Raw genomic sequence first — 25,665 nt, forward strand, 5'->3', positions numbered from 1 at the left:
TGGATTCGTATTATATATGTACTAGAAATAGCATGCTTGCCCCTCTACCCACTAGATACTAATAGGTTCTGCCATCCCCCAAATGTGACAACCAAATAATGGCTCCAGATATTGTCAAATGTCTTTGGGGAGCAAAATTGCCCCCTCTTTAGAACTACTGCTTCAGATTCTCTTTTCAGGCTTAAAGACACATAGAAATGTTAAATTAGTAAATGACTAAAAATGAGTACTGGTTGTTGAATTTTTATTGGTCATATTGGAAATTAAAAATTTGTAAAATACAGATCCTTATTTAGGAGGGTTTAAAAATTTTTTTATTTGCAGTTCTGAGCTACTGCTTTCAATCAGTTGTTTTAAAGACATAACTCCTCCAGGTGTACCTGGGGTTAACATTTTTGGGGCAGTTTTAATTAATAACTTGTTTGTTCCCTTTCTCAACTTCTAGAAAACCTATGAATTTATGTCTGTGACTGGAAATGCTGGCAGTGGGCCTGCTGTAGAGAACATTAGCCAAAAGAGATCCCCTTGGGCCCCACCCTTTCTAAATTTAGTTCATTCAGTCTCAGACTCTCAAGAGCCACCCAGGGCAGAGTTGGGTTGTTCCTTCTGGATGCAGGTAGACTCTGGAGCAAACACTTTGCTTTTGGCTTATGTGTTGACCTGTGACCTATGGTTGGTGTTGTGAAGTTGTGAGTATACTCTTTAGAAAAATGCCCTCAAGACAGAGTTCAGAAAGAGAGGGAGAGAGTGAATAAAAGAAGGAGGGGGAAGATTGAGAGAGAAATGTTTATATTTTGGCAGCTGAATGAAATAAGAACAATGAAACAAGGTCATAGCTGACTTCTGAAAGGTTCTGGACTTGTTTCTTGACACTGGCAACTTATCTGCTAAGACCATTACCTAGATCTTCAGTGCATCTCCTCTGTTATTTTGTTCTGATTTCAAAAGTAAGCAAGGAACAACTGCAATATTGGAGAATTTTGTTGTATAAGGTAATGTTTATGCCTCTATTAACCAAAGTCATAGTTTAGCTGAGGTTTGTTTTTGTTTTTTGTCTTGTTTTGAACTTTGTAGTCCTTTTTGCTCTCAGCAAGAGAGGGTGTGCCAGGACTCCTCAAGTAACTTAATTGCTCTGGTCATTCATCTCTTTCTAGAGGTCCAGCCTTAATTAAGAATCATTTTGAGACTTAAAAAAAATAAAGTAACAAAAATTACTCTATAATAGAACTTCTAATTTGTTAGCTTGCTGGTTTCTGCTTTGGTTGGCTTTTTCTATTCCTTGTTGCTTACTGGTTATTTTTGAGTACTTCTGATTTGCTTAGACATTTTCAGCTTTTTGAACTATGACTATGAAAATGAGCAGAACTGTCCTTATTTTTGACTTGTGAAGAAATTTAAATGTATTTAGGATTAATGCCTTTGGAACTTACAAGATGCAGTAAACAATCTCTGCTCCGCAGGCTCTACCCCCGCAAGCCACACTAGTAAAATCGTCTGTCTGAAATCTGTTCCTCTCTTCTTCATCTTCTCCGCTTTTGCTTTTAATGATAGAAATACTATAGAATGTTCTTTGCTATTCAAATGATTTCTCAGGATCATGAGCATTGATGTGGGTGCAGCATTTCTTGTTTGGGATCTGTAAATAAATGAGACTATCTCAAACAAACCTTGTAGGAAAACAAAGAGATCTTTTACCATCATAAGGAAAAAGAGAAAGGAAAAGTGAGGAATTCTTCTCTTTCTTCAGTCAATGTAAAGGAAAGCTCTGAGGTTGCCAATCTGAGCATATGGCCCTAAAATGGAAGCAGTGTTTACATTCACCTGTTAATGGTGTTAGAAACCCAGTTTGCTTTCAGTTTCTTATCATTTTGAAACCAGAAACCTTTACCATATCCCATATACAATGGGAAACCTCTTCATATTTTTTAATTTGCATTTTTGAATATAAGCTATAGTTTATAATTCTTAATATTCAACAATAAATATTATCATACCATGCCGATTCTCTTTGTAAAATGAACATGCGCAGGGCATGTGGGTATTGTAAGTCATTTAAAAACACTACGAGAAATTCACAAGGCTAGTGAACCTTACTGTATACCAAGGAGAGACACATTTCTAATACATCAACATAGCTACGTACTAAACGGGGCTATTATCATACTTCAGTAGGTGACACCAATTTTGACTGAATATTGGCAATTACATATCTCCTCTATAATTTATCTTTTTATTTTCTTTCCCTTACAACTTTCAGGTAGAACTTTAGACTTCATAGCACTGAATTAACCTGCACTGAAAGCTGTTTACCTGCAGTTGTTCACTTTTGTTGAAAGTGACCATGTCTCAAGTTCAAGTGCAAGTTCAGAACCCATCTGCCGCTCTCTCAGGGAGCCAAATACTGAACAAGAACCAGTCTCTTCTCTCACAGCCTTTGATGAGTATTCCTTCTACTACTAGCTCTCTGCCCTCTGAAAAGGCAGGTAGACCTATTCAAAACTCTGCTTTACCCTCTGCATCTATTACATCCACCAGTGCAGCTGCAGGTAAGCGTATGACTCCAAGTGTCTTCTGTTTCAAATGTTTTCTTAGCCTGTTTTCTGATCTGATAAGTAGATTGCAGATGTAGGGAGCTCTCACACACATTTACCTTCAAGAAGCAGAAGAAAGTATACCACCCACGCTTCTTTATCCCAGATATAGAACACACTTGGTTGTATATTGGGTTGATGGAGGCCTTTGACAGACCATTTCAAAGTGTAAGAAAGAAAATTAGAAACTAAACTATAAAGGCTTGTCTATTATAAAGTGGTAGCTGGCAGAAAGAATTGAACAGTAAATACCACTTTGGATATTCATTGTTATATGGGAAAATTCTGCTTTTATAATTATTTCCCAGAATTGATTTGTAGGTGTAAGCCTCCTTTTTGGATGTCTATAAGATTTTTCCCAAGCAAGGGGGCAGGCAGATTTATTGGAAAGCAAAAGAGTGTGTTGGCATTTGATAATTTTTATTTTGAATAAGTAAGTTTAAATTGAGATTCCAGAGGTGGCTAAGAAATCATAGTGAGGACCAATTAGAAATTGAACAAAGAAGCAGAGATTTTTTTTTTTTTTTTTTTTTTTTTTTTGCGGTACGCAGGCCTCTCACTGTTGTGGCCTCGCCCGTTGCGGAGCACAGGCTCCAGACGTGCAGGCTCAGCGGCCGTGGCTCACGGGCCCAGCCTCTCCGCGGCATGTGGGATCTTCCCGGTCCGGGGCACGAGCCTGTGTCTCCTGCATCGGCAGGCGGACTCTCAACCACTGCGCCACCAGGGAAGCCCAGAAGCAGAGATTTTTAAAAAAGAAATAAGTTTAGAAGCATTCAAATTTAAATATTAGGAAAAATGAAATAAATGTGCTCATTGATCAGGAAAGACTTGAAACCTCTGGGGAAAAAACCCTAAAAACAATATTCTGCTCCCCAAACCTCCCCTTCCCCCAAGTTGCAAAACCAATTAAATGGGGTGTCAGCATAGGTGTCTCTATACTAGAGTCACCTAATAACAAATTCTTTTCGACCTTAAGCCTGACAGTTTCCCTTGCATTTCCTCCTCTTCCTTCATTGTCTCATTTCCTTTACTTTGTAAGTCTGTTCTTAGAGTGTTAGGTTGTCCCACTCTCAGCAGCGTGGCATCTATCATGCAGCTACCTCTAGACTTCCTTGGACCGGCTCACCAAATAGCATTCTTGACTTGTCATGGTCCCCTAGAGATTCAGTGTTCCCCATATTTGCCATTTGAATACCATCTTAATAGGAAATGGCACAGACTATTTCAGTCCTCTGGGATTTATTGCTTTTTCTTCTAATGTGTTCTTATATCCACATTTTATTGACTTTATAAAACTCCCACCCACCAAGGCCATTTTATTTTACTTATAATTATCAGAAATAGATATGGTCTGAGGATAGCAGCCTCTGGAGATAAGACTAGAGGACGCCCTAGGAATGAGAAGTTAGCTGTGTGAAAAGGACAGTCGTTGTTTGAGAAATGGTATTGGCATATTGAGTTTTTATGCAATAACGAACAGGGTACAGCTGACAGCTGTTGCGGTAACCAGTGTGTGTGTGTCTCTGCTCAAAAGACCTCCTTGTTATTCCCTTGGTTATAATAGCAGTGCTTCATCTGATTTCAAATCTTGTGTGCTTGCCATGGTTTAGTTATTCCTCTGACTTCTATTCTCTCTCTTTTGAAGACACACCCCCTCCTAGGTTACCTGGCTTCAACTGGTTCAGAAAAGATCCCAGCTGTGTCTTCAGATACGTGCCCCCAGTGTGGTTTGCAGTATTGCATCACTGCTGCTTTAAATCCTTAGACCTTCAGCTTGTTTTCCCTCTTTTTTCATATCCCTGGGAGAGCTGCAGTCTTAAATACTGCTAGTTGACTTCAATGCTCTTACGTTATTTTTCAGTTCCTTCTAACATGGCACACCCCAAAGAGAAAACCCCAATGTGTCTTGTGAATGAGTTAGCCCGTTTCAACAAGATTCAACCTGAGTATAAGCTTTTGCGTGAGCAAGGTCCAGCTCACTGTAAGGTAAATATTGTCCATACTGCTTGTGCATTTATAACCCACTAGGAATGTTTTCTTTCTTTTTATACAGTTGCAAGTGGTTCTGTGATGCAAAATACATATTTTCAAACTGCTGAGGTTGTCTTAAAGAGACGCAAAAGTACAGATTGTTGGCGAGTCGCTTCTTTTTTCATCCTTGCAGAATGGGTCAAAGAAAAGATGTGCTTCTTTGGGGGATATTTGGCTTTTAGAACTCCAATTAGTGTGTGGTTGTTTAGCATTCTGAATAGAGACAATTCCCAAGCACCTGTGAATGATTTCCTGTGAGTTTTCCAGGCTCTGGGCCTCCTGGCTTCTGCCTACCTCTGGCTCCTTTCCTGCTTGTTTGAAAGTGCATGTGTACCTTAGACTGGGCAGGGAGAGGAGGTGAATGGGAAGTCAGTTTTTCCACTTGTTAGCAATCAGATAAGAAGGTTTGAATATGAGAGGTAAAATTAGTCTCCCAGTGAGTATTTTGGATTATCTCTGATTTCATTTACCCTTCTCGTTCCCCTCATCTTAGAGGATGAAAGACTGACTGTAATTTGAATTTTTCCTATTTGTTATTCAGGAGTTCAGTCTTTGAAGCTTGTTTGATATCTGTGCTAATGTATCAATACATCTTGGAACTTAAATGTTTGCATATCTGGCTTTATCTTTTGCAGCTGTAGTATGAGACATAAGGAATTGGGCCTCCTGTTTCTGATCCTAGCCTTGCAGTAAGATGATATACTTTTATAAGGATGAGTTGTTTGTCTCTTTATGCCTCATTTTTCTTGACATGCAAACCTCAAACCTTGAATGATACCAGGTTTCTCTTTTCATTTGACTAAAAGTAACATCAACCACAATCATAAATAGGCACCATAGGATAGCACAGTTAGGTGAGTTGCCTTTGGAGTCAAACAGATCTGGGTTTGAATCTTAGCTTCTTACTAGCTGTGTGACCTTGGGCAAGTTGCTACTTTTTTGAACCTCAGTTTTCTCATCTGTAAAATGGGGATAATAATATCTACCAAATAATTCTATTGTGAGATATATTAAAGTGTGGAGCACAATGTCTGGCACATAGTAAATGCTTGAGAAATGGTACCTATTATTATTAGGAAATTATGCATTTAAGAAAAACAGAAATTTCACACTCACATGAAGCTAGTTTTAATATTATTCTAAAGCATAATTATATTTGAAATGTTTCTTTACTTTTAGAAGGCAATTAGCCATTTTTTATAACTGTTCTGTTCCTTCTACAGGATTTTTTTTGCAGCTCTTAACTTTGGGATTCCCTTTATCAACTGTTTTTGATATTTTTGGAAATATGTACTTTCTCACTTGAACTTTAGTACTTTAGGTAATTTGGCTGTGTGTTCAATCTGTAACTGCATTTTTTTTTTTTTTTTTTTTTTACCTACAAGTTGTTCAAAGAGGAAAAGTTATTCCCTCCTAGATGATTGTTAGCCTATTTAAAATGTCAGAGGTCTGGTGTACTTTTAATTCTGTCTGAACCAAGATCTAACCTCACTACCAACCCTCCACACAGAAGGCAGCAGAGTGGCAGCAGCGCCGACGGGGACAGTCCTGGAGAAAGGCAAGACTGGTCATGAAATTAACTGTTGACTCTCTTTTAGCATTTTCCCCTTCAATGTCTTCCCATGAAAGGATCACAAAAATGACTCAGGGATTGCACAGGATTGCAGGCTTCTTCTGCCATTTGACCTTCCATGCCAGCCAGGGTTTTGAGTTCAGGCTATTGGTGCTTAAATGAGTAGCTTTATGAACTGCAGCATAAATATAGGAGGCCCCTAATATTTCAAGGGGGATGAAGGATTCTTTTAATTTTTCCCCTTTAGTGGAAGCTGTGCACTGAGGGAATCCTGAAATTAAGACCTATAAGAAAAATCAGCTGTAAGGCAAGTTGGCCCCATCCCTTTAGGCACCAAATTTAAATGACCTAGGCATACTCAAATTACCATTTCTCATGTGAATTATTTGTCAATGAAATAAGGTGATATTCTGTGATAAAGAAGAATGAGAAGAATAAAAGCTCCAAAGTAGTGAGTTTCAAACGTTGAAGTGCATCAGAATCACTTTGGGAGCTTGTTAAAAATACACATGCTCGAGTCTCCCCGTGTGCTGTTCAGTCGAAATCCCTGGGCACATGTATCTTACCAAGCTTCCCAGGTTATTCTTCAGATGCACACCAAAGTTAAAGAATCACTGAGCTGTGATGGGTCATGTTTTTTTTTTTTTTGATAGAGTATTAGTCCAGTTCTGATCGGATTAACGTAACTTAATTTTACGAATGGAGTGTGCACGTGAGTTACCTTTATACTTAAAAAGGAAGAAAGAGGCTTGCCATTGTCAGTATTTGTTGAGGACAAAATTAGCTGTTTTGGATGCCTCCTCAGAGTTGAGTTCAGAAACGTTTTTAGATCTTTGCTTGCTGTGAATCTGATTTGCTTCTGCAAGTGGATTCAGCGTCTGACTAGTGCAGTCTTAGGAAAGTAAAAGGCAACATTTTCGAACCTGGCTGACATTCCCAGATTTATTCAAGTTTTCGTCCTAATGGGGTTGTGTTTTCAGACCAGCGTACACAAACAAATTACAACATCAAAACAAATACTGTCTTCATTTGTATGAGGTACTGCTGTGTGTCTAAATCAAGTTTGCTAAGTTTCTTCTGTGAGAAATAATGGGAAGACAATCTTCTATTTGGATGGCTTCCAAATCATCAGCATTTAATATTTTAATATATAAGAGAACATTTTTTAATCTCTGTACTTACCCCCATCTTTCAAAGCATAGGTTTTTCATGGAGTGCTGGGCAGTACAAATCAATGATATGTGTATCTTTTTGTGTTTATAAAAACAACGAAAAAGGGGATGAAGGGATAAATTATCAAGTTAATGACCAGGCCTTTTAAACCATGACCATAAATTATGTTCAAGGACCAAGTGACATATTATAGTCAACATCAGGTTTCATGAATTGAGAGCTCACAATTTTCATTTGTAGGTGTTTACAGTACAGCTAACACTTGGAGATCAGCACTGGGAAGCTGAAGGAACTAGTATTAAAAAAGCCCAACACACAGCTGCTGCCAAAGCTTTGGAAGGAACAAAATTTCCTAAACCTATAGTCCGCCCTTTTCGTAGCGAAGGAAGGAATCCAGGTATTATGCGTGGGCCAAGACAGGTTCCTTTCAAAAGTGTGTCTAGAGGTATCCGTTTAGTATGTATATGAATTCTTTCTTAACTAACTTGTTGGTTTTGAAAGCACAGAGTTTGCACTACCAGTGGCAAATGCTTATACTTTTCAGGTCTTAGCCTTACTCTAAAGCAGTGGTTCCCAGGCTCCAGTCCCTCCACTCCTGCTGGTCTGGAGAGGTGGTCATGGGAGGTGAGGGATGTCGGCAGATCATTTCCGAGACTTTCAGAAAAGCCTAATGAAAATACATGTTTTCTTTTGATAAGGTTGTATAGATGCCAAGAATGTGGGTTTTAGCTAAAATCACTTCAACTCTGTGTGGTCATATTGATTATAACATGTTGATCATAACCCCTGATTATCAGTTTTATGTTTCCTGATCATTAACAAGAATGAGAAAATATTTTAAATATTTGTTTCTTAAATACAAACCAGTAGGTAATATCTCTTCAAGCAAGGGCCCAACTGGGGAGAATACTGATAAAGAGGAGTGTCTGGCGAGAGCTTGGGAACCACTGACCTGGAGGCTGTATGTAGAAGTGGCTGTTTTACGAGAGTTAACCGCTCCAGTACATGAAATCATCCCAAGCCCTTTGCACTTGGGAATGATCTGGGAAGATCTCAAAAGATCTTGGTCACACCTTTTTTGTTGCTTTTGATTGCTTTGTGGTATTCTTTCTTTAAATTTATTCTCTACTTCAGATAAATTTTATGGTCAGAGCTGCTCTTAAAATGCACTGTTTGAATTGTGTAAAAAATATAATTCTGATGTTAGCTAGAGAGAGGTTGGTTATTCATGTGACCCTCTGACTTTGCAAACTCAAAGATATTCTTATAAATTTGATTGATGCACTAAATTTAGTCAAACCAGTTATGGTACAGAATCGAGTCATTTTTATTTTCCTCTACATACATCCTAAAGAGGCATTTTAAAGTGGATTTTTGTGTGCATTTAAATCGAGCTTTGCCATTGCTAGTGTTGTTCTGTGTTTGATATTAAAGTGTTGTTTTTAAATGTGATTGTGCACCTACACTAATCTTTCCAGGCTGTTTTTCTTTTTAAATGATTTTTAAAGGTTTATGAATTGGATGAAATGAGAGGGGGAAAAAAAAGAAGATGAATAATGAGTATTTTCTAAAGTTGCTATTTCTGAGATAACCCAAGATATACTTGCTCCTGTTGTACACGGCAACAGAACTCATTTTTCTAACAAGTATTACCACAAGTCAGATCCCATTATAAGTATCAAGAATGAAACATCCAGTGCTTCCCTGGTGGTCCAGTGGTTAAGACTACGTGCTTCCACTGCTGAGGGTGCAGGTTCAATCCCTGATCGGGGAAGTTCCACATACTGTGAGGTGTGGGCCTGGGCCCCGCCCCCCCCCCAAAAAAAATTAAGAATGGAAACCTCTAAATATTTTGTGGGTCTCATCTGACTTCTCCAGATAGAATTGACTTGTCTCCTCCTCAGTGATCCTGCACCTTTCCTTATAGCACACATAATGTTGTATTGTAGTTCTTTGAGTGTGTTTTGTGTTCTTTGAACTCCTCTGGGACAAGAATTGTGTTCAAGCTTAGCACAGTACTCTGCCTCCAGTTAGTACTGAATAAATGCATTGTTCTATGAAATAGCGTGTACAAACATCCTTCTAAGTGTAAGCCAGTCAGTCAGTACAACCAAAGTTACGTTGGTTGAGTATTCCCAAACAAGGAAATGATTTGGACGGTCCTATGGGATTTTTTAATCATGGAATTTGATGTGTATTAGAACTTACTTCTGACAACTGGCTTTCACTGCTAACATCTTGTGTTACACTGATGCTCCCCTAAGAGCCGTTACAGTATATTTTGTGCTGCTGACTGTGTATTAGTACTTAGAAATCACAGCAGATTCTTGGATTTCCTGACCTGATGCCTAGCAGTGAAGTACTTAGATCTTTTCCTGAAATACATCATGAATCCAATTAGTAGAAAGCATGCTATTCTTTTTGATTTTAGTGAGTGTCATTCTCATATCAGAAAAAAACAATTCTTTGTGTTGATTCTGTGTTGCAGAAAGCATAACCCCTACTGTAGAGCTAAATGCACTGTGCATGAAACTTGGGAAAAAACCAATGTATAAGCCTGTCGACCCTTACTCTCGGATGCAGTCCACCTATAACTACAACATGAGAGGAGGTGCTTATCCCCCAAGGTATGTGTTTGTTTTGTTTTCAATACAGGTGAAGATATATTTGATCTTTTACATAGAATAATAAGATCTTTAGATTGTAGAGCGCATAATGGTTTGGTCCTCTTTGGCCTGCCACATGCTAAAGTCAGTCTTAATTGTCTTGGTGTCATTGGAACTGTGTCTTGATGCTCTTTTAACTCCTGTCATTGGAAAGGACCTGAGCACATTCCTCACGAGCGGTACGGCTCGTGCCCCAAGCTATCTGGTTAAAGCTTTCACCCTTCTAACTGCTTTGTGCAACTGAGTCATATTTTTACTTTTTAAACAAAGATGGCCTAATGATTTTATTTTATTTTTAAAAATTTATTAATTTTTTTTTTTGGCTGTGTTGGGTCTTCGTTGCTACGCGCGGGCTTTCTCTAGTTGCAGTGAGCGGGGGCTACTCTTCGTTGCGGTGTGTGGCCTTCTCATTGCGGTGGCTTCTCTTGTCACGGAGCATGGGCTCTAGGGCATGCGGGCTTCAGTAGTTGTGGCGTGTGGGCTCTGTAGTTGTGGCTCATGGGCTCTAGAGCACAGGCTCAGTAGTTGTGGCGCATGGACTTAGTTGCTCCATGGCATGTGGGATCTTCTCGGACAAGGGCTCGAACCCGTGTCCCCTGCATTGGCAGGCAGATTCTTAACCACTGTGCCGCCAGGAAAGTCCCAAACTGAGTCATATTTGAACATGATTCCTGCAACACCACAATTCTCAGCATTCACAGATTTCCTGATTATTGTTTATTGGGTACTTTTTGACTGGTGAACTTACATGTGTGTTTGTAAATAGCCTTGGTATACAGATGCAGTAAAATATTAATTGAAACCTGAAAATGCCATGCGTTAAAAACCTTCTGCTTGGGCTTCCCTGGTGGCGCAGTGGTTGAGAGTCCGCCTGCTGATGCAGGGGACGCGGGTTCGTGTCCCGGTCCAGGAAGATCCCACATGGCGTGGAGCGGCTGGGCCCGTGAGCCATGGCCACTGAGCCTGCGCATCCAGAGCCTGTGCTCCGCAACAGGAGAGGCCACAACAGTGAGAGGCCCGCGTACCGCAAAAAAAAAAAAAAAGAAAAACCTTCTGCTTGTGGTCATAAGACACTAGTGGATAGACTGATGATCAAACTGGAGGTCTTCATTTCCCTGCCCTACTTTGGGGTAGGAGGGAGGTGGAGGCCAAAGCCATTTTAAAAATAGAAACCAGGGCTTCCCTGGTGGTGTAGTGGTTGAGAGTCCGCCTGCTGATGCAGGGGACACGGGTTCATGCCCCAGTCCAGGAAGATCCCACATGCCGCGGAGTGGCTGGGCTCATGAGCCATGGCTGCTGAGCCTGCACGTCCGGAGTGTGTGCTCCGCAATGGGAGAGGCCACAGCAGTGAGAGGCCCGCGTACCGCAAAAAAAAAAAAAAAAAAAAAATAGAAACCAGCCTCCACCAGGCTATAGGATATTGGGATTTACAGAAATGAGGGTCCTTTCTAAAAGACGTCTGTTAAAAAATTTCCATCCTTTTCTGGAGACACGGAAGCGTGAATCTCAGGTACGAGAAAGTAGAGCAAGTTAAGTTTTCTGTCTCAGCCAAAGTCTAATCTATTTTAGATTTTGTAAATATGGGTTAGCTTTATAAATTGAACTCATATAATTTGTAAGGCAGTGTATTTTGTGGAACATAAACAGTATTTGCTCATACCATGTGGCAATTCTAATGCAGCATAAACATGGGAAATCTCTGGATGTACTGATGAGGAGTCATTATTGGCGAGCAAACGCTGATGTGATCAGGACCTGTGATGAAGGAAATACCTGGAATTTGTCAGAGAATGTATGGTGACTTACCTGAGACTAATTTTCCTTACCCCCCTCTATTTTTAGGTACTTTTACCCATTTCCAGTGCCACCTTTACTTTATCAAGTTGAACTTTCTGTGGGAGGACAGCAATTTAACGGGAAAGGAAAGACGAGACAGGCTGCGAAACATGACGCTGCTGCAAAAGCTTTGAGGACCCTGCAGAACGAGCCCCCACCTGAGAGGCTGGAGGTGAGGAGAGAGCAGAGCTGGGGCTCCTTGACGCTTGGGTGTAGCAGGAAGGTGGTACGGAAGACACCATCTCCGTTGCTTTCTCTAAGGGAATGTATTGAGAGTTGTCCCTAATGTTTGTTATTTGATAGCTTACAAGTTTTTATACCCTGTAGCTTTCTTGCCTTTCTTCCCCCTTAAAAAAAATGTCTTAGCAAGAAAGGTCAGGTGCCTTCTTTTGTGCTCAGTGGCATAGTTTTGAGTGAACATGTTAGAAAGATTGTGGACTCACTTGACTTGTGACAAACATGCCTGGCTGAATGGTGCTGAAGATTATGCTTTCAGAATCTGTGATTTATGGTACCAGGTTAGAGGGTTTTCTAAAGCCATTTTGACCAGTCTTTCTTTCTTTATTATCTTGAAGTGCCAGTTATCCATTGCTGCTTAACACACTATCACAAAAATTAGTGGCTTAAACACCTACAGGCCTTTATTTTGCTCACAAGCCTGCAGTGTAGGCAGGGCTTGGCACGGGGAGCTTGTCTGCTACACGTAGCTTGGGCTGAGGCAACTCTGCAGGGGCTGGAGGATCTCTTGCAAGATGGCTCCTTCACATGGCTGGTGAGTTGTTGCTGGCTGTTGCCTGGGAGCTGAGAGGGGGCTTTGGTCTGGGGACCTCAGTTCCTCTCCTAGTTAACCTTTGCAGAGATTGTTTACACATGCTCACAGTGTGATGGCTAGGTTCCAAAGGTGAGCATTCTAGAAGACAGGAAATGGAAGGAGCTGCCAGTTTCTTAGGACCTAGGCCCAGAAGTCAGCACACCGTCACTTCTGCCATATTCTATAGGTCAAGCAGGCACAGAGCCCAGATTCAAAAAGAGGAGGTACAGAATCTCACTTTTTGTACTGAGGTAAAATTCACATAACATAATTTCACAATTTTAAGTGTATAATTCCGTGACTTTTAGTATGTTCACAATGCTGAGAACCTCACTTCTGGATGAGAGGAGTATCAAAGAACTTGGGGGCTGTTTTAGTTTTTGGCCACACCATGCAGCTTGTGAGATCTTAGTTCCCTAACCAGGGATTGAACCCGGGCCCTCGGCAGTGAGAGTGCGGAGCCCTAATCACTGGGCTGCCAGGGAACTCCCTTGGGGTCTGAGTTTTAAAATTATCACAATAGGTAAAGGATTTGAACTCTGTGACTAAATACGAATATGGGTCTTAGAAAATCAGTGATTGCATGCCATTGAGGGTCCAGAGTTGCAGGAGAAACCCACTGAGTTAGAAAACATTGAGATTTCATGATTCTGTTTAATCATAGTATGAAATGCCTCCTGAAAACATCCCTGGGAAGCATTTGACTTTTCTTCCTCAAGAAACAAGTCCTCAAAGAATAAGAAGATCTTGCACAGAACATTGGGCTAAATGGGCGATGATAGGTATGCAGTTGAAGGGCCCCTTGGCAGGGTGCTTGCTGAGGTCCATTGTGTCCCGCTGTCCCCCAGGGCGACCCAGCTCAGGTTGGTGCTCCGTGGCTTCATGGCTGCTGTGCAGGAAGGTTTTGTGTTTCTTCTGTTACAGTGCATTTCTATCTTGAGTGTCATCACGCATTTTAACAGAGATGGTCTGTTTCCTGGGTCCACTGAGGACCAAATAAAGGAGAATGGACTCTAACTTAGAAGAGGAGAATTTAGTGAAGTGAAAGGATGAAGTCTTCCGTGGTGAGATTTGTTAAAAACACCAAAGTTAGTGAAATCTGAGTTATTTTTGGAGGCTTCATTTTTTGAGTTGACTTTGGTGCTAATATAATTGGAGTCAGATGGAGTAGGTATTTCTTGGTTCCTTCTAGCCAGCAGTTGTTAAACCATCGCTGAACAGTGGTATGTGTGTTGTCTGCTTCAGAATCACTCGAGAAGTTAAAAAAAAAAAAATTCCTTGGCCTAACCCGCGTGAATCTAGATTCTAATGCGGTGGGTCTAGCCAGGAGTCTGGCTTTTTCTTTTTTTCCTTTTTTTTTTTTTTCTGGCTGTGCTGCGCGGCATGTGGGATCTTAGCACCCTGACCAGGGATCGAACCCACGCTGCCTGCAGTGGGAGTGTGGAGTCTTAACCACTGAACCACCAGGGAAGTCCCGCTTTTTTTTTCTTTTTTAACATGCTCTTAGAGTACTTCTAAAGCACAGTCAGGGTTTGGGAATCCCAGGTCCTAAGTATTTTCAGTGCTTCCCAGGCAGTTTTCCCCCTTGGAATCCTCCTTGGAAGTATGTACTCACCATATTGCTGCAAAGGGAAAGTGCCCGTCAGTGTCTCAGGATAACTCACGGAGCAGTTGGTTGGCTCAGGTCTTGAGGTCAGGGGCTGTAGTGGACACCCTCACCTCGGCTCATCTGACGTTCTATAAGCAGCTTGGTTGGGAGTCATGATCATCACTTGTGCCCCTTGTTTCCTCCTCTTTGTCCCTTTTCTAATTCTGTATGGTTTGAAGTAGAGACTTCAGAAATGAGGATCATTAACTAGGATATGACCTTTTCTTTGAGATAATAAGTGAAACACTTGGCTTCCCACCTAAATGAGCTGCCCCTGGTCTACCAGGCCCCCTGGAGGGTGGGCAGCAGGGGAGAAAGACATTTTTAAAAGACAGCTTTAATTTTTTTTCTTATAAGTAATGGCTGTGAACTATAAAAATTTCAAAACTCAAAAAAAAAGAAAAAAGAAAAACAAATGCTGTATAAATTTACCACTTGTAGATAGTCACTGTAAACATTTTTGTGGATGTCAGTGCACATATAAGTAAGTACATGCACCTGTTTCACAAAAATGGGACGATATTGTACAGTAACCACCTTTTTTTCACTGAAGTGCTCATTATGAATATGTTGTCATGCCATTTACTTGTAATTCCACGGAGGACTCAAATTCAACATGGTTCTAAGTACTTTTTTTTTTTGGCCACACTGCACAGCATGTGGGATCTTAGTTTCCTGACCAGGGTTCGAACCCACACCCCTTGCACTGCAAGTGCAGAGTCTCAACCACTGGACCGCCAGGGATGTCCCTTAAGCACTTATTAATGGCTGCACAGTGTTCCATTGTATGAGCATGCCAGTTTATTATTTCAGCAACAGAGGCTTGGTTTTTAGGTTGTTTGCAGTTTTTCCTGTTATAAAAATAGGTAGTGAAGAACATTGTTGTAGTTAAATCTTTGTGTATGTCCGTGATTATTTCTATGAGCCACAGTCCTAGAAGTGGAATTGCATGGTAACGTATATGGCCAAGTTCCCCACCAGGAAGATGGTACCATTTTAGGCCTCTGCCAACAGGGCCTGAGTAGCCTGTTTGCCCACAGCCTGCCAGCACTGGAAATTATCATTTTAAACAAATTGTCCATTTTGCTATTGAAAATTTTTAGCTCATGTGGTCACGTGGTGGATCAATTCACCTTCTCTAAAACATAGCCAATAAAGCTGGCGGCTTCTGTCTAAGACAGGTGTGGTCTGGTCCCTTGATGACAGGCACTGTGCTTGGCTTACCCTAAAGGTAAACAGCAGCACTGCCCCTCCCTGTGTGGAGCTTGGTTGAATGGAGTATCATCAAAAAGTGCAGTGCTAGGATGGAAGTAGCAAGTATCATGAGAGCATAAAACGTCTTGTTTAGGTAGGAGTACTGATGGTGCATTGAGGAAGAGTCATTTAAGCTCAGACTGAAGATGAGCAGAAGAGCAGGGGAAGTACATTCCCAGCAGAGGGAGCAGCTTGAGCAGAGGTCCTGAGTTGGAAAAGCACCTCTATTCTATTCTGTTCTGTTCCTGTCCTGTCCATGGCTTGTGCTAAGAAAGGATGACTAATAAGTGTTGAGGTGTTAGGAGTAAGATGGTCATAACTACAGTATCTGTAATAGAGAAAAACAGGAGCTAGCCTACTATGTCCATTAGTAGGGAAATGGTTAAATAAATGAATACATTTATCCCAGGAGTATCAGAGTGTGGTAGATCTATTTATGTGGATGTGAAAGAAGGCCCATAATGCATTGAATGGGGGGGAATCATGATCCAGAGCTGTCACTACGTGTATAGTGTGATTGTGTTAAGTAATCAAAAGCGCCAGCTGTGTGTGTATGTATCTGTATATATTTGCGTGTGCATAGTTTCTATCTTGAAGCTTATGGCAAACTTTAAAAGTAGTTTTCTCCTGGTGGTAGTGGTAGAGGACAGACTTTTTTTAAACTGTACTGTTTGAAGTTTTCTTTTTTTAAATACTACTTCTGAAAAACTAAATAAATGCAGTTCTTCCTGGTCTTGAGTTCTTATCTTCACTTGAGCTGGGGACATATTTAAGTAGGACTAAAACTAAAATTGGAGACCTTAATCTTCATTATACTATCAGGGTCCATTGGACCCAATTTTCATTTTTGAGCTTTCTCTAGCTCTGTATGAATTGATACTGCATGACTTTTATTTTTTTTCTAGAGGTTTTAAAAAGAACAAAGAGAAAACATACTTATTTTTGAAAGTAGAATAATGATTTCTGTCTTAAAATGGTCATGTGGGTCCTTTGGATCCTTTTATAAATCTTTACATTATGGACTCTTAATTTTCCTATGCTTTGAAACATTTTGCTGCTGTCCTCCTACATATCATTTCAGCACTCTTCATCATATTTTCCCAAATATGCAGTAAACAAGGCTAAAATAATAAGAAAGTGGAAGAATGATGAAATCCCTGGGTGGATGATACAGTAGTGAAATAATTGTCATTATTGCATCATCCTTTAATGCTCTTATTGCATTGCCTAATGTATCACATTATCTTTCAAGAAGATACAAAAGAAGACTGGAGACACCATCTTTTTACTCTACTTTTAGCTTTTGTTGAACTCAGGAGAGACTTCAGAATTTTTCTTTTTCCATCCGTACTGGCAAAGAGAAGAAAATTGTTGGAGGAAGACTTCTTCATTTTTAGACAAGTCAGAAGATGAATGCAGAGAGACAAACAGCAGCATTCTAGACTCTAATGGTGATGGTGAGATTGAGTGTTGACGTGACTCAGACTGGGAGTCTTCAGATGTTACGTTAGATAAGTTTTCCCAGACTTGAAGAGTCGGCAGGTGAACTATGTATTTCTATGGTGTATGAAAAAGAAATGTGCATTCTCTTCTGGTCAGTCATTCAACAGGAAGGACTTCGCTGCACAATATTTTGCAACAAGAACTGGACCATCCTGTTTTTTTTTCTAAAAACTTTGTGTGGCAACATTCTCTCATCTTATATGATGTTTGGCCACCAGAGTTTTCTCACCACTTAATGTCCACAAAATAACTGGATACATATAGAAAGAGGTGTATGTATTAGAAGGAAATTGATGATTCAACAATGAAAAAAAATCATTAGATCCTTCTTTTGGTGTTTATAAATCTAGAAATGAAAGCATTTTGTATTGGGTTGGCCAAAAAGTGCGTTCAGTTAGTGAATCCGTTCAATAATGTTCTGTGTGAAAATGAAAAATGTGTCTTTTATTTTTACTTAAAACCGAACGAACTGTTTGGCCAACCCAGTAGTTACGGAGCAAAGAAGATGGCTTTTCTCCCTTCAACAAAGTTATGAGTCAGTTTCAAAAGTAATGTGTTTTGACTATACCAGTACAAGAAGAATCAGAATCATGATAAGCTAGAGCCCATTGGAGGTGGATTTGAAATCTGGCATCATCACTGTGGGCAGTGCTCAAAATTCAGGCGTGACAGCTGGTGAGCAGTTAGTTGCATTTAATGACCTTGCCCATTTTGGGTATGTGTACCTTCCTTCCTGACTACAAACCTGGAATAAAAACTTAGGTTTGTTACTTTAATTTTTTATTGAAGTCTCTAATGAAATGATTTTTGTTGTCCTTTTATTCTGTATGTTATTTGTAAAATGTCTTTAAATATAGAAAAATAAAGAGGGCCCATTGGAGCCAGATGGTAAATGGTGATTACTATTTTTCCCTGGCATATTGAGGGTTAAGCATGGTTCAGAGTGTTTTTTTCTTTTCTTAATGTTGCCTAGATTTTATTGCTGAACCATACACTATGGGATTGATGTTAACAGTAATTCCCACTTCATGAAGGTAAGACTGAGGGCCCGCTACACTTTCCTTATCTCACTGGGAATGGTATTTGTGGATTTGTTTTGAGTCATTTGCTGCTTCCCCCATTGCAACATTTTGTCCAGTCCAGATAATATTAAAATTACTTATGTAAAAGAGCAGCATAATCTCACTTCCAGATAAATGTCTATCTTTGTTTCCTGTTTTGCATTTTTTTTTACTGGCTGCTTTGTCCCTTTTGCAATTCCTTTAGAAGCGATACCTTCGAGCAGTGAATCTCAACTCTGTTAGTAAAATCACCTGGGGACTTAAAAAAAAAATCAAATACTATATATAAAACAGATATCCTGGGACTTCACTGGTGGCACAGTGGTTAAGAATCCAATGCAGGGGACACGGGTTTGAACCCTGGTCCAGGAAGATCCCACATGCTGTAGAGCAAATAAGCCCATGTGCCACAACTGTTGAGCCTGCGTTCTAGAGCCTGCGAGCCACAACTACTGAAGCTTGCGTGCCTAGAGCCTGTGCTCTGCAACAAGAGAAGCCACCGCAATGAGAAGCCCACGCACCGCAACGAAGAGTAGCCCCCTCTAGCCACAACTAGAGAAAGCCTGTGTGCAGCAACGAAGACCCAACGCAGCCAAAAAAAAAAATATATATCCAGGCCCTATCTGCAAAAATTTGAGTTCTCTTATCTGGAGCAGGGCTCTGGCATCTGTATTTGTAAAGCTCCCAAGTGATTCTAATGCTGCTATGGTTGAGAACTACGGCTGAGAGTTTAAAATTTAGTAGTAGACCATTGTTTTTTATCAGACTTATGTGGAACCTCAATATGCAAAATAGAAAAATAACGTTTCATAGTAAAATGTATAAGTTTGAACTTTAGAATATTTATAAAAGGCAATCAATGAGAATGATTTATGTGAATTTTTACAACACAAAATTATACTATATATATTATTTTGGTCCATTTGAAAAAGAAAAGCCACATGGCTGGGAAAGATCCAGTCCCATTTTGGAATAGCAGTTAACTCTTCTATGGGAAGAAGAGTGAGAAAGGCTTCATTCATTGTTTTCCTTATAAAAGCAAAAAAAAAATTGGTGTCAATAGTGTCTAGTGTTGGCATTTGTTAAATCCAGCGCCATTGCCCGTTACATTATTATCTGTACTTTTCTGTATGTTTGAAATAGGTCATAACTAAGAATAAAAGTTAAAAGGGGGCCTCCCTGGTGGCGCAGTGGTTAAGAGTCCGCCTGCCGATGCAGGGGATACGGGTTCGTGCCCCGGTCTGGGAGGATCCCATATGCCGCGGAGCGGCTGGGCCCGTGAGCCATGGCCGCTGGGCCTGCACATCCGGAGCCTGTGCTCCGCAACGGGAGAGGCCACAACAGTGAGAGGCCCGCATACCGCAAAAAGAAAAAAAAGAAAAAAAAAAAAAAAGTTAAAAGGAATTGAGCTGATATAGTGAACAAAAAAATGAAAATTGGGGTACATGCATGGCAGTTGAAGTATTATCATCCTCATCACCTGGTTTCTTTCCAAATTTGGTTCTTGTTGCACCTAAGGAAAACATTCTCATTGACATAGTTATTTATCATGAGAGTGGACCAGTTTTTAAAATAACTCATTTATTTAAAAAATCTGTGGATACTCTTCAGATAAACAGCTGTCGGAAAACTTGTTTGTGTACAAAAATGAATTAGCCTGTTAGCACAAGTTAATGTGTTGATGGTCTCTAGTGTGTTACTGTTTGGTATGAAACACATACTTTTCTTTGTTGCTTTTCAAAAAATTAAGGTAAAATATATAGATAATATGAAGGATGCCATTTTAACCATTTTTTAAGTGTATAGTCATATGACATCAAATATATTCTCAATGTTACGTAACTATCACCACTGTCCATTTTTAAAACATTTTCATCATCTCACACAAAAACTCTTGTACACATTAAACAAAACTCCACCTTCCCCCCGTCCTCATCCCCTGTAAACTCTGTCCTGCTTCTGTCTCTGCACTTGCCTGTTCTGGATACCTTGTATAAGTGAATATTTGTCTTTTGTGTCTGGCTTATTTCATTTATCGTAATGTTTTCAGGGTTCATCCATGTTGTAGCTTGTTTCACAATTCCATTCCTTTTTTTTTTCCCCATTCCTTTTTAAGACTGAGTAATATTCCATTGGATCAGTATTCCACATTTTGTTTTTCCATTCATCTGTTGATGGATGCTTGGGTGGTTATCATCTTTTGGCTATTGTGAATAATGCTGTTATGAACACTGATGTACAAGTATCTGTCCCTGCTGAGTATATATTTAGCAGTGAAATTGCTGGATCGTATTGTAATTCTATGTTTAACTTTTTGAGGAACCACCATACCGTTCTCTACAGAGGTTATACCATTTTACATTCCCAACAGCAGTGTACAAAGATTCCAATTTCTGCACATTCTTGACAACACCTGCTATTGTCTATGGCTGTCCTTATGGGTGTGAAGTGGTATCCCATTGTAGTTTTGATTTGCATTTCTCTATGACTAGTGATGTTGAGCATTTGTATATCTTCTCTGGAGAAATGTCTATTCAAATTCTTTCTCCATTTTTGAATTGCATTGTTCGTTGTTGTAGTTCTTTATATATTCTGGACATTAATTCTTTATCAGATATATGATTTGCAAATATTTTCCTCCATTCTGTGGGTTGTCTTTGCTCTCCTAATCGTGTCCTTCAATGTACTGAAGGTTTTTTTGGTTTCTTTTTGTACAAAAGTTTTAAATTTTGAGTCCAATTTATCTATTGGTTTTCTTTTTTAAAAATTAATTAATTAATTAATTAATTAATTTGTTGGTTGTGTTTGGTCTTCATTGCTGCATGCGAGCTTTCTCTAGTTGCTTGTGGCGAGCGGGGGCTGCTCTTCATTGCGGTGCACGGGCTTCTCATTGCGGTGGCTTCTCTTGTTGCGGAGCATGGGCTCTAGGCACGTGGGCTCTAGAGCGCAGGCTCAGTAGTTGTGGCGCACGGGCTTAGTTGCTCCGCGGCATGTGGGATCTTCCCGGACCAGGGCTCGAACCCATGTCCCCTGCATTGGCAGTCAGATTCTTAACCACTGTGCCACCAGGGAAGTCCTATTGGTTTTCTTTTGTTGCCTATGCTTTTGGTGTCATATCCAAGAAATCATTCCCAAATCCAGTGTCATGAAGCTTTTCCCTTGTATTTTCTTCTAAAAGCTTTATACTCTTAGCCCTTATGCTTAGGTCTTTGATCCATTTTGAGTTAATTTGTGTATGTGGTATGAGGTAAGAGTCCAACTTCATTTTTGTGTGTGTGGTATCTGGTTTTCCCAGCACTATTGTTGAACATGCTTACTTTTTAAAATACAGTATTTTTTGTTGTTGTTCTTGTTTAAACCTATTTAAAAAATAAATTTCAAACCAAACCTCTTTGGAACTCTAGCCTTCTAAGACACCTTGCTTGAAGATTTCTGGCTTTAAGGATTCACTCATAAAAAGGCAGGCCCTCTTTCTGCTTATGATTTAAATAACAAGCATAAAAGTGTGTTTGGCTTAATTAATTACCAGAAGTTGCTATGCAAGCAGTTTTGACCAGGTAGTGAGTGAAGTGAAACCAGATTGGAAAGAAAACATTATCATCATGGAAGGAGAGAAAGAATTACAGTGTCTGGTTAAATTTACTTATACAGGATTATATTCTTAATTATATTAATTTTTTTTATTTAGAATTTTCTTTCTTTTAATTATAGCTTGAAATATGGATCCTGTGTTAGGGTTAGGATCTACCTGATAAACCTAAGGAAATGCACAACAAATCAAATCCTGGATGGTGCTACATCTTGCCTATTCAGTGATTTCAGCCTTGGGTTCCTGTCATATAGTTCTTATCTTGGAAATAGGATTTTACAAATTCTTTGACAAGAATCCCAGTAATAAGAAAAATACAGCTGTCTTGCCATGTTTTGGGGTCACTTTGCTATTACTGAGCTTATCTCATTTCTTGTATTATCACTGCCACACAGTATAGACTCCATGTGGTCCGTGTGCACAGAGAAGATCTCTGCCCCTCTGTAGTCCCAGCCTGTGGAGGACTGTAAATGAACCCTGTTACAAAGCTGGAGTCAGCTTTTGTTCAAAGTTCTTTATTAGTTTGCACCTTGCATTTTTGCCAGCAGCAGTTAAGTATGAGACACGTGGCGGTTTTGTAATTGTTCCACTGCATCTTTTTTTAAAAAGTGGTTTCCAGGGATTTTTTTTGTCCAAATAAGAAACCCACATACCTAGGTGGAGAGACTTACATTGGTCCTTGCCATGCCCCACATAGACTGTACTTGGAATTTTTCCAGAATGTGGCTTGCCAGTCCTTGAGGGGGCTTCAGGAGTCCCTCTTCCTGAGTGGCCGTGGCTCACTACAATGCGATTAGACTGATCCATACCCAAAGGCCTGTTATGTGTGGACTGTTTATGTTGGATTTATGAGGTAGAAACTAGCCAAAGTTTGATAGGACACTTTTTTTTAACCTTTTAATTTCAGTGACACATGGAACACATGTGGCTCTGTTCACGGGGTTACTGCTGCATCCATAAAGCCTAGTTTCAGTGCTTTTAAGGTTTATCATCACAGCTGGGATCTTGACCGCTTTAACAAGAGTTCACTGCTAACCAGTTATTCTTCCTTTAGGTGAATGGAAGAGAATCAGAAGAAGAAAATCTCAATAAATCTGAAATAAGTCAAGTGTTTGAGATTGCACTTAAACGGAACTTGCCTGTGAATTTTGAGGTAAGCTTATTTTACACATCTTTATACTGTTGGTGTTCATCATCGGAATTGTATTTTTCTTAAATAACATTGGAATGATAATCATATATATGTGAATCTTCAAATTTAAGATTCAAACTTTATACTTATTTATTTATTTTTAAGTAATCATGTTTTATTAACAGAAGAATATACAAGTTTTTTTTGAATTTTATTTTTTTTTATACAGCAGGTTCTTACTATCCATTTTATACACATCAGTGTATAGATGTCAATCTCAATCTCCCAATTCATCCCACCACCACCACCCACCGTCCCCCCCGCCCCCACCACTTTCCTCCCTTGGTGTCCATACGTTTGTTCTCTACATCTGTGTCTCAATTTCTGCCCTGCAAACCGGTTCTTCTGTACCATTTTTCTAGGTTCCACATATATGCATTAATGTACAATATTTGTTCTTCTCTTTCTGAGTTACTTCACTCGTATGACAGTCTCTAGATCCATCCACGTCTCTACAAATGACCCAATTTCGTTCCTTTTTATGGCAGAGTAATATTCCATTGTATATATGTACCACATCTTCTTTATCTATTCGTCTGTCGATGGGCATTTAGGTTGCTTCCATGACCTGGCTATTGTAAATAGTGCTGCAGTGAGCATTGGGGTGCATGTGTCTTTTTGAATTATGGTTTTCTCTGGGTATATGCCCAGTAGTCGGATTGCTGGATCATATGGTAATTCTATTTTTAGTTTTTTAAGGAACCTCCGTACTGTTCTCCATAGTGACTGTATCAGTTTACATTCCCACCAACAGTGCAAGAGGGTTCCCTTTCTCCACACCCCAACAAAAACAACAGAATTCGTTGTTTGTAGATTTTCTGACGATGCCCATTCTAACTGGTGTGAGGTGATACCTCATTGTAGTTTTGATTTGTATTTCTCTAATAATGAGTGATGTTGAGCAGCTTTTCATGTGCTTCTTGGCCATCCGTATATCTTCTTTGGAGAAATGTGTATTTAGGTCTTCTGCCCATTTTTGGACTGGGTTTGTTTTTTTAATATTGAGCTGCATGGGCTGTTTATATATTTTGGATATTAATCCTTTGTCCGTTGATTCATTTGCAAATATTTTCTCCCATTCTGAGGGTTGTCTTTTCGTCCTGTTTATGATTTCCTTTGCTGGTAAAAGCTTTGAAGTTTCATTAGGTCCCATTTGTTTATTTTTGTTTTTATTTCCATTACTCTAGGAGGTGGATCAAAAAGGATCTTGCTGTGATTTATGTCAGACAGTGTTCTTCCTATGTTTTCCTCTAAGAGTTTCGTAGTGTCTGGTCTTACATTTAGGTCTCGAATCCATTTTGAGTTCATTTTTGTGTATGGTGTTAGGGAGTGTTCTAATTTCATTGTTTTACATGTAGTTGTCCAGTTTTCCCAGCACCACTTATTGAAGAGACTGTCTTTTCTCCACTGTATATCCTTGCCTCCTTTGTCATAGATTAGTTGACCATAGGTGTGTGGGTTTATGCCTGGGCTTTCTATCTATTGATCTATGTTTCTGTTTTTGTGCCAGTACCATATTGTCTGGATTACTGTAGCTTTGTAGTATAGTCTGAAGTCAGGGAGTCTGATTCCTCCAGCTCCGTTTTTCTCCCTGAAGACTGCTTTGGCTATTCGGGGTCTTTTGTGTCTCCATACAAATTTTAAGATTTTTTGTTCTAAGTCTGTAAAAAAAAAATGCCATTGGTAATTTGATAGGGATTGCATTTACTCTGTAGGTTGCTTTGGGTAGTATAGTCATTTTCACAATATTGATTCTTCCAATCCAAGAACATGGTATATCTCTCTGTCTGTTGGTGTCGTCTTTAATTTCTTTCATCAGTGTCTTATAGTTTTCTGCATACAGGTCTTCTGTCTCCTTAGGTAGGTTTATTCCTAGGTATTTTATTCTTTTTGTTGCAGTGGTAAGTGGGAGTGTTTCCTTAATTTCTCTTTCAGATTTTTCTTTAGTGTATAGGAATGCAAGAGATTTCTGTGCATTAATTTTGTATCCTGCAACTTTACCAAATTCATTGATTAGCTCTAGTAGTTTTCTGGTGGCATGTTTAGGATTCTCTATGTATAGTATCATGTCATCTGCAAACAGTGACAGTTTTACTTCTTCTTTTCCAATTTGTATTCCTTTTATTTCTTTTTCTTCTCTGATTGCCGCGGCTAGGACTTCCAAAACTATGTTGAATAACAGTGATGAGAGTGGACATCCTTGTCTTGTTCCTGATCTTAGAGGAAATGCTTTCAGTTTTTCACCATTCAGAATGATGCTTGCTGTGGGTTTGTCATATATGGCCTTTATTATGTTGAGGTAGGTTCCCTCTATGCCCACTTTCTGGAGAGTTTTTATCATAAATGGATGTTGAACTTTGTCCAAAGCTTTTTCTGCATCTATTGAGATGATCATGTAGTTTTTCTTCTTCAGTTTGTTAATATGGTGTGTCATATGGATTGATCTGCATATATTGAAGAATCCTTGCATCCCTGGGATAAATCCCACTGGTGTTTGATCCTTTTAATGTGTTGTTGGATTCTGTTTGCTAGTATTTTGTTGAGGATTTTTGCATCTATATTCATCAGTGATATTGGTCTGTAGTTTTCTTTTTTTTGTAGTATCTTTGTCTGGTTTTGGTATCAGGGTGATGGTGGCCTCATAGAATGAGTTTGGGAGTGTTCCTTCCTCTGCAGTTTTTTGGAAGAGTTTGAGAAGGATAGGTGTTAACTCTTCTCTAAGTGTTTGATAGAATTC

General features: G+C 39.6%; 1 protein-coding gene across 23 annotated transcripts in view; it reads left to right on the top strand.

Annotated features, from left to right (window-relative positions):
* Positions 1-25,665, top strand: part of STAU1 (staufen double-stranded RNA binding protein 1) — a 91,189-nt gene that overhangs the window by 44,675 nt on the left and 20,849 nt on the right. For 5 of the 23 annotated variants that reach the window (XM_060120193.1, XM_060120198.1, XM_060120203.1 and 2 more), the window contains 3 exons: positions 9,857-9,995; positions 11,877-12,042; positions 22,791-22,889. In XM_060120193.1, coding sequence (XP_059976176.1) covers positions 9,895-9,995; positions 11,877-12,042; positions 22,791-22,889 — 366 coding nt within the window. In that variant the 5' untranslated portion in view covers positions 9,857-9,894. Of the gene's footprint in view, positions 1-2,257; positions 2,547-4,452; positions 4,578-6,132; positions 6,181-7,608; positions 7,814-9,856; positions 9,996-11,876; positions 12,043-22,790; positions 22,890-25,665 lie in introns of those variants that run through there. The other 18 variants (XM_060120181.1, XM_060120183.1, XM_060120182.1 and 15 more) reach the window with 9 other exon arrangements.

The sequence above is a fragment of the Mesoplodon densirostris genome, chromosome 16, assembly GCF_025265405.1.
Source record: "Mesoplodon densirostris isolate mMesDen1 chromosome 16, mMesDen1 primary haplotype, whole genome shotgun sequence".
Classification (NCBI taxonomy): Eukaryota; Metazoa; Chordata; class Mammalia; order Artiodactyla; family Ziphiidae; genus Mesoplodon; species Mesoplodon densirostris.